This window comes from Atta cephalotes (genome assembly GCF_000143395.1).
Source record: "Atta cephalotes unplaced genomic scaffold scaffold00015, whole genome shotgun sequence".
Lineage (NCBI taxonomy): Eukaryota > Metazoa > Arthropoda > Insecta > Hymenoptera > Formicidae > Atta > Atta cephalotes.
In genome coordinates this window covers 1571572-1581378 of record NW_012130079.1, presented here as the reverse complement: position 1 = coordinate 1581378, position 9807 = coordinate 1571572, and the positions used below count along the sequence as shown (strand labels likewise).

Genomic DNA, 9807 nt, shown 5'->3' with positions numbered 1-9807 from the left:
TAACGTAACCGTAACCGTAACCGTAACCGTACCGTAACCGTACCGTACCGTACCGTACCGTACGTACGTACGTACGTACGTACGTACGTACGTACGTACGTACTCTCTCTCTCTCTCTCTCTCTCTCTCTCTCTCTCTCTCTCTCTCTCTCTCTCTCTCTCTCTCTCTCTTTCTCTCTCTCTCTCTCTCTCTCGAAAGAAAGAAAAGAAAAGACTCTCACTTTCTGTTGACTTCCACTTTCTTCAAGACTCGCTGTAGCAATAAAGTTAAACCCTTACGATGTCCGTCTTACTTTCATCCGAAGCGACAAAGCTCGTTCTCAAGAGCCGCGACCGAGCGCGACGTTGACAACTCCTTTTGTATCGTCGAAGACACTTCTAGCGCATGGGAGTCTCGGAAACAACCGGCGAAATCATAACGGGAATTCTCCTACTCCCTATTCTGAAATATACGGTGCAAACGACGCAAGACCTCTCTCAGCGAATTGTAACACTGTCGTGGAGCGAGAATGGCGTCGAAACTCACTTGCGAAGTGGCTCGCATTTGCGAATAACGTTGTCGATTATAATTCGCGCACAGCGAGATATTCCCATCCACCTTGCGAACGCAAACGATGCGATTTGCCCGTTAAATCGCACGCCGATGTGTACGAAATTTTGGAAAGCAATTAACCGAGGAGCGAACGATCAATCCCCAAACGTCAACGTCGAAAATCACGCGCGCGTTTCAACTCGCTCACTAAATCAAATCACGCGTAAATCGAAATCCACCGATCGTAACTCAATATCGCGTGCTGGTTCTGCGATTGTATATGTTGCGTAGCTGCAACAAATTTTTCTGTCTCTCCATTACGTACAATCGAAAGGTTCACCGTGAAAAATATCCAGATGAAATGCTGGACATTGAATATCACTGTCACCAGGAGACATTTGCGAGACGTAAACAAGCTTACAATAAAATAGAGTTCCGAAAATAGTAGAATGAAACATAGAAATTTGCAAACGTATCACTACGTATTGCTGCAGATATATCATCAAACGCGCACTTTGAAGTGACAGCTGCCGTCTCGAACAAGGAGAGAAATACGGACAACGCTACTGCAGACCATCGAAGTCGCGGAATAACTGTGAATGACTCGAAACCACGGCGGCGAACCTAACGAGTCGTTAGTGAAAGTTGGCCGATCGTTCGCAAGTCCATGCATTTCAATCGCTCACAGTTCTGTAGTTGAAACAAAGCGAATCGCATGAGAAAATGCACTGTTTTTAGTTTACTGGCAATTGTATTCCGTAGGAAGTATCTCCTCGTAATATATTTAAAGTTGAAAAAATTTCGTAAACACGAATTTTTAAAAAAAAGAATATTTTTTGTCGTATGACTGAAAGAAGATTGTTTCCGAAGAAATGAATAAAAATGATTTATAGATTAAATAAAAATTTTATTACTACTATTTTAGTGGAAAATGAATCTAAAATGAAAACATATAAATATAAAATGCACATTCAGAAATAATAGCTTTTAATAGATACGAAAATTAATTTTTTATTAATTTTACAAGCGGAAAATAATTATTTTCCTTTCACCGTAATCTTGACAAAACATAATGGTCTCGCGATATCCGCGCTACATTTCGAAAATGATACTGTGTGAAAATACTTGGGAAATAGAAAGACTAAATAAAATTGTAGTATCCATAGCAAGATGATAACATAAGTGGATAATTAACAGGTGAAGTGGATAATTAACAGGTTGATTGTTACATCAAAAGATTATATGTATTGTAGCAAGAGTGCTTTCAAATTGCGTGCTGATTTTAACATGCATAGATCTAACTAAATACTTTCATCTCTAAATGGAAGCGTACGATCTGATAAACTTGACAGTAGTTTAGCAAATAAGTTTAGCAGACAAGATAATTTATAAGAACTATTCTATAGCTTTTCGTTCGTTTTTATTATCTAAATTCTTTTAAATCTCGCAAATTTTCCAAATTTTCCAAATTATGTGACATAAACAGTCCACAGAAGAAGATCAGCCCTTCGGAAGATCCAAGTTCGAATCGAGATAATATTTTTCGTAATAAATTATTTATGATGCTTTAAAGATGCTTATTAGCATTAATTTCCATTTCAAATAAAAACCGGCTATTCGTCGGTCTTGAAAATCTTAAACCGAACTGAAATACGTAATGTCACAAATTAATTAGTAATATTATTAAATAATTCACATTAAATAATTCAATTTTGAAATAAAAATTGCAAAAATTCACTATCCTTATTATTAGGCACCAAAACTGACAAAATAATTTGCATAAATATTCACTTCGCTCAAGGTTATAACATTTTTCACGTTTTTTTTTATATATGCAAATTCACATAATTAATATCGATTATTCAGTCTAAGATTATATAAGGAATACAAAAATATAGGAAACAAAAAAATATTTTCTAAAATAAAGGAAAAAATTACATACATTTTTTTCAATCATTTATCTCTCGTGTGCGCATAATTTTAAATCTATGCGTACAATATGTATGTAAATAACTGTTGAAAAAAAAGAAAATTTCTATTTCGAATAAACCGCACACCGATTATTTGTCAATCTTAAAATATAATCTTAGATTGAAGCTGAGATATGAATAATTATCAAATTAAGTTGATAAACAGTTTAAGCTTATTGATGATATGAAATATTAGTGTTCACATTAAAAAAACAAGAAAACAAGAAAACATTAATATGTAATATTTATTGCAACCACAGTAAAGTAAAGCTTTCATTTGTAATATTTTAATTAAAGCTTGAATTAGTATCTAAGAAAAGAAATTAAAATACGAATAATTACATATTTATTGTGTGATTATTACAATTTTATTTATAATTTTTATAATTATAATGTACAATATTATAACAATAAATATTAAAGTATTAAAATTATATAATTTATAGTATAGTTTCATTAATGATGGTTTAAAAATAAAAATGTTAAATAAAATTACGAAATTTATCTTTGAGTCCTTGATATATTCGAATATTCTATTTTTACGGATAACCACGAAGAAAGATAGTAGCCAATCCTAATAGTGATTTAGTAAAAGGTGTGACATTTTTTAAAGAATTCATATGAATCTTATGCATGTTGCAACATGAAGAGCGTCTCGAGTGCATCTTCGTACATAGCCATTTAAGATTTCTTTTTCGATCACCATCATGGTAATTATATCGCGAAAGAAGTTTATTGGTAGCTATAAAATAGAAATTGTGAAATTAAGTCAATTTAAAAATATATTTCGAAAATATACAGAAATTTTACTTTATAATTAAAAAAATTTAAACTAGAAGAATGAGATGTGAAAATCTAAAATCTCGTATGAAACGATATATATAAAAGAAATAGGTGATAAGACTGATATTCAGTTCTCATGGAAAATACAATGTATTAAAAATTATAATTGCAGATATTTGAATTTTAGGTCGATACATTTTGAATTTCATAACTAACATAATATATACTAACATAATATATACGTTTTTTTGCAATTTCTTCTCTGTTTTCATAATTTTTTACAGGCAAGAATAAAATCAAATAGTTTATTCATAATCTGAAGATTGTTAACATTCTTATTATGATGTAATTAACGTCTTACGATATCGATTAACAGATTCGGAAGAAGCTTCTGCAGAGGCGCTGTTATTTGAATCTGATTTTTGGCGGCGGAGTCGCAGGTGCAGTTGCAGACGACGCTCTTCGCCCAGGCGGTCTACTGACAAAGATTCCATACTTCCGAGGCGGAGGTTCCGGTGGTACAGTTGGTGGAAATGACGGTTCGAGAATCTTAAATTAATATTAACAAATAACAAAATTAACAAATATTAAATATTAAATATTAAATATTAATATTTTTTAGCAATTAGTTCTTTTATTAATATTTTTATTTAATGTTGTTTGTTTTTTTATTATTCTTTAATGTCCTAAAATATGTCCATGACAACTAATAATTTAATTTACCTTGAACTTCTCGAACGGACTCGTGATTCTTTCGAATTCTTTTGAACATTCACCCTCGATAGCATTGGTTGAGCTAAGTAATTTGTCCGGGTATTTGTACTAAAAACCATCTACGATTTAATAACAATTATTGAAGCTGGTAAAAACGATTAACAGCAGAATAGACATCGAAAGACGACCATTACTTTTTCAACGACTTTTTCCAATCCAGTAATTTTATTGGACGTTGTAATTAATTCTGTGCTAAGCTTGTTCATCTGAATATTAAGTCGATGGTTACGATTAAACATTAAAAATTTTTTTATGCATACACGATTCACTTTTAAACTTACTTCATCTTCTAAGTATTTCGTAGTCTCTTTTTGTGCATCTGTCTATAAGTAAAGTAAATGCCTTTAATTACATATAGATATTATCATAAAAATAAAAAGATATTATTGTAAGAATACATTGAAATACTGCTAACCGTTTTTACGATTGCGTCCTCGAATTCCGCCTTCTTATTTTTTAACAAAACCAATCTGTCTAATTTCTAAAAGAATTCTTGATAAAAAGAGTGCATAAATATAACAACATTGATTATAACTATGTAAAAAAAAATTAATCTTGAATGAGTATACAAATTTTATAAATAAAATGGAACTGACCGTCTTATTCTCTGCAACTATTGTTGACATCTCTCGATTTGATCTTTCAATTCGCTTTATTATCTTGAAAACAATTGTATAAAAAAATATATCAAAATTAATTAGAAGTTTAAAAAGAATCAAAACATTATTTCTTTGATATAAAATATATGTGTATATTAACTTTGAGTTACACACACATTAATTTTTAAATTTATTTTAAACAAATATAATTGATTGATATTTATAGGGTGAATAAAAAGTATGGAACCAGTAAGATATTTTAAAAACAAGACATTTGAGAAAAATGTGTATTTAGTATGTCTTATTTCTTATTTTTATAATCATAATTTATGCAGACTACTTACATTATTAGCATACCATAGTGCTACGTAGAACAAAATATACATCAAAATATACACGTAAAAGTTATCCAAAACGTATACTCGTATAAACGACTGCAAATATAAATAGTAATAGAAAAAAATATCAAAAGCAATTCAATGCAATCATGGTAAAATTATTTAATTTTAACATTGATTTAAGGAGGTTACCTGACGATCATAAATATCAATAAGCTTCAAAATTGGATGTGATCTCGATAGTTGGGAGAAATAGCACGATCTTTGCGAGAACATTCTCGAGAGCGCAATCCATTAGCAAAGTAAAGAGTTACAAAAATCAGAGAAACTCAAGCACACCAACAAACGTGGAAATCGAGCGAGACGTGGAACGAGAATTTTCGGACGATTTGACAGCATCATGTGAATGTGTCTCATTTATATCCGCCATTCGAGTTATTCGTTAATAGTGGAATGTCGCAGAAAGTTGTACCAAACTTCGTAGAACAAAACGATCTTCATCAAAAACTTTATTAACAAATACTGTGGCATGTTGAATACTTTTTAATAAGAATCGCTTAAATTTTTAATTTATTAGAAAATTATACTAATAAAGCTACCATTCTAAAACGTTTTCAATTTAAATCTTTTGACACTTTGCATTTAAAAGTTTTCAAATTGCGATATTTTATGCATTAGTATCATAGTTTCTGAAAAGCTTCCTTATCGGGATATTATCTCCCCCGTGGGTTCGTATAATAACACCTCGCGGGATCACGATAATGTAATCTCCTTCATATAAACATAATTAAGGCGCGAAAGCGCATGTTGAAGCAGGTGACTTCATATAGCTGCAGAGGTTTATCGATTGCAGAGGTTGCAACATGAGTGGTACGAATAATTTCCGCGATAAGAGAGAGTAATTTCGATAAGTGATAGGAAGCGCGACAGCGCAGAGAACGCATAGGGGTCATAATTATCCTTATCATTGTCATAATCCGCTATTATTACATTCTCTAAGTATTACATTCTCAAACTGTCCCTAATGCTTATCATACTTAAATATATATAACAACTTGAAATGCAATCTATAATCTGTTTTTTTTTGTACAACGCAACTCACAATACTCATTTATGAGGATTTTAAGTATTATGCGAGCAGCTCGCTGCGAACTGCAGTTTTGCTGTAAACGACGAGCTTTATAATTTTACGAACCGAAATTTCAAACATCAGCACCGCTACGTCATCATCATTAAAACGTACTATTCCGCGACTTCAAGGATCCGCGAGATAATAGCATATTAAATCCAACTTTACGCTATATGCAAGCACTTTCGTCACCGATTTGATGTCGACATCTAAAATGTATATTTAACGAAAACTTAAAACAAAACCAGAGTATCTATCTCGTAACTATCGAAAAGCGGCAAGAATCAAAGTCCAAAGGAAGAAAAATCTAAACTGTTAAATAAACACTCGTTGAAAGTCGCGTTTGCCACATTCGAGTGCTCTCTCTCTCTCTCTCCTCCATCCTGCCCTCCGCTCAAAGCAAATTATGAACTAATCCACGAGGGATCGTTTGCTTTTTGCGTCAAGCACCGAGTCGGTTCCATCGACGTCCTCCGATTAAATACACAAGGATTATCACATGAAAGACATACAGGCCGCTCGGCATGCAGCGACAAACCGCATACATGCGCGTCAACGTGATGTACGCCTGAATATGTACACAGCCGGTGATATGCTTGAGCATCGGCAGATTCTAGCTGGGGCGAGACTGAGCCACTTGTCGTTTCCCATGACGCCTCGCGGGCAGGGTTGACTAACTAAATACCGAAGTTAGATGAGCCCTGAGGCCAGGGTTAAACGGAGCTTAAAAAGCTTCGAGCGGGCGCGGGATGGTGAATATCAGTACGTGAGAGAAGCCGAATCAACTACGAAAACACTTGAGATCACTTAGAGGAATCTCCGTGATGCGTTTACGCCCCGTCGCAATGCGCGACGTCCACAGGTTCACTCTCACCGATCCATCACCCTCCCGGGGATGTTTATGTAAAACAGTAGCCGATAAACGCACCGACCCTCGAAGTAGAAGCGCGATGGAACCACTTGACGCGTCAAAAACGTCAGTTACACATTGGGGGCGGTGCTGCGCAGGGTGCAGCTGGATGGTAGCTTCGGGGGTGCTTTTGTCGGAGAGAAAAGACGGGATTGAAAAGCGACCTGAGATATATTAGAATAGAAATTGAGAGCCCACCACGAAAGGTTCGTTATTATTTTGCGAGGGGGAAATCAGTTTGTTCAGGAATTTAAATGGTTAAATAAACACGATACTAGAACTTGCGACATTTGATTTCGGAATGTTAAATAATTGTTTCCATCGAAACAATTCATACGCATTTTCTATATCGCTATTATTCATTCAATACCTTTTTTAACTGATTGAATATGATATTTTTTCTTTTAAACACTATACTATATATTTAAACACTATATATATATAGAAATCAAAATAATCAAAATAAAGGTCAATTTGCAAGGACATTCATTTATCTTCTTTACCCAAAATCCCCCGAATTAACCCAAGCCTCATCGCATTGAACTCCGCACGAAGGACGAACGACCACGATCGCCCTTCACGAGCGAGTTATCATGCGATCGGCGTAAGCGCCAAAGATAAAGGTGGACGAGGTATGGGGGAGGAAAATTGGTCGGCCACCTAGAGCAGGATATCGCCAGGAGGATCCTGGCAAGAGGAGCTCACCCTCTCTTGTGTGCAAACTACTACGGCGGAGACACACCGTTTCGGAACGTCAGCATCGGGACATAATCGATTTGCCGTGAGCTCATCCGTAATTCGCTCCCCGCAGTCAACGCGACGAGAAAGTCTCGGCGGCAAAGGCGTCACCCGAGCGAGAAATTACTCATCGTTCTGATTGAGGTTAATTAATTAGATAATTAAGTTCGCTCCCGCCCGCGACCGGCGCCGAGGGGACGGAACGTGGCAGGGTACACGATGGGGAAGGGTACGCGAGCAAGGAACGTCTCGCTTCTTTCCCCCAGAAGAAAATGATCGTCGTCGATCCTTGTTAAAAAAATGCTCCCTCGTTATTACCGGAACCAATCCCACGTCCGCTTCTCTTATCTCATTATCTTAACCATCTTTTTCCGAGCTCCACTCGTGTTTTGGATAAAGTTACCGATTCTTGTTTCGCGTGAAGAGAAAATTTCCATCACAGTGTTACATTCAATTGGATTTAATTTTCTTATTAGATAAGATAGAAATCATCAAAAAGAAATGATATTCGACCGAGATAGTTAAATAAGATGCAATGAAGATCACGAGAGGCAAAATTAATATACGATCAAATGGGATTTGATCAGCTTTTGCGTAAATGCGTCATTGCGTAAAGTCTACGAAAATTCTATTAAAGAAATGTGATAAAAATTTCACAGTAATTCCACATGAAATGAACGCTTTTTTAAACTTAGTTCCGAGTCGCATCCATTTGCGCAATTTTCTCTTCTTTCGCTTACCGTGGTAAAACCGCTGGCAGAGTAAGCCAGCTTACATTTCATCGTACACAGGACATCAGAGCGGAGGAGGATTGGGGGAGGAGTTTAAAGCGAATCTCTGAAAACCCCGCACGTTCGATAAATTTTCATGTCACCTTTATCTGACGGTATTTCACGAGCAACGCCATCCAGGGGTTGGCTCAGCCGTGTATGAAAGAACTCTTTACACATGACACTTAACGAGAATCTCATAATCTTGCGGGGACGCAGCTCTCTCTCTCTCTCTCTCTCTCTCTCTCTCTCTCTCTCTTTCTTTCTCATTCCCTTCCTCGTCTCTGACACCCTGAAAATCCCTTTGAAGATCTACCATTGATGCTCGCGGTTTAATATTCCGTCACGGATATTAATGCTCTCCTAGCAACGACTCCTCGTAAATCAGCAAAGCCCCATACTGATGCACTTTTCGCTACCGTTTCTCAGCATTTCCCATCCTCGCTGCGGTTTCAGCTTTGCTTTCACCGGTACCACAGTCTTCCTCGTCTCGTGTGTAAGATCCGCGCGAGGATAGTCGCGTTGATTGAGGATAATGCGAGATACCAATTATTCGTTCGAGTAAAGAATTCATTAGTGAAAACGTAACGATGATGGAGTCTCTTGCGCTGTAACCTTTTACGACGAAATTGCATCTTCTGTCACCGAGCGCTTACGTCATTGTACTTTGATGTCATTCATGTACGAGATAACATACGGTGTGAAATATTTTGATTCTAGCAAACTCGTAAAATATTATTAAAAGATAAAAGACTTGCTAGACAGGAATTAGTATGTACATTAGGAATGCGAATTAAATTTAATAAAATTTAATAAAATTTTTATATCACTATATTAAGAATTATATTGAGAAATCAAAATATTATTCAGAGAAAGAAAAAAAGAAATTTATTTTAATAAAAATAATTGATAATAATTCTCTCTCTATATGGATTTAGTAAAAAGTATACAATTACAAGTCTCAAAATTACTATTGTATTTAAGTAAATGATCTCATTTTGAAAAAAAAACATAGCAAAATAATAAAGCAGATTTTTTTAAATGCGACATTTTTATATGGAGTTATTTGGCGTTCTATCTTTATTATAATAAATATATATGATTTCTAGAGTTACTTTTTTAATTGATAGCTGTGTTTTTTCAGCAGATAAACAGAAAACAGCTCCGTAAGTGCTCAGCGATTTTTTAATGATTATGCTCTTGCCTTCAATTTTTCGTTGGATCTAAATAAGTATAGAAACAATAATATTAAAGATTCACTGAGC

The 9807-nt window shown here is 35.0% G+C and overlaps 1 protein-coding gene across 1 annotated transcript; it reads right to left on the bottom strand.

Annotated features, from left to right (window-relative positions):
• Nucleotides 1–3689: 3689 nt before the first annotated feature.
• LOC105618142 lies at nucleotides 3690–5271 on the bottom strand. The gene is made up of 8 exons (XM_012199683.1): nucleotides 5188–5271; nucleotides 5002–5091; nucleotides 4655–4717; nucleotides 4474–4539; nucleotides 4340–4381; nucleotides 4193–4264; nucleotides 4008–4106; nucleotides 3690–3833 (listed from the first exon to the last, which is right to left on the bottom strand). The coding sequence occupies exons 1-8, from the start codon at nucleotides 5269–5271 to the stop codon at nucleotides 3690–3692; spliced, it is 660 nt and encodes a 219-aa protein (XP_012055073.1).
• Nucleotides 5272–9807: the final 4536 nt, after the last annotated feature.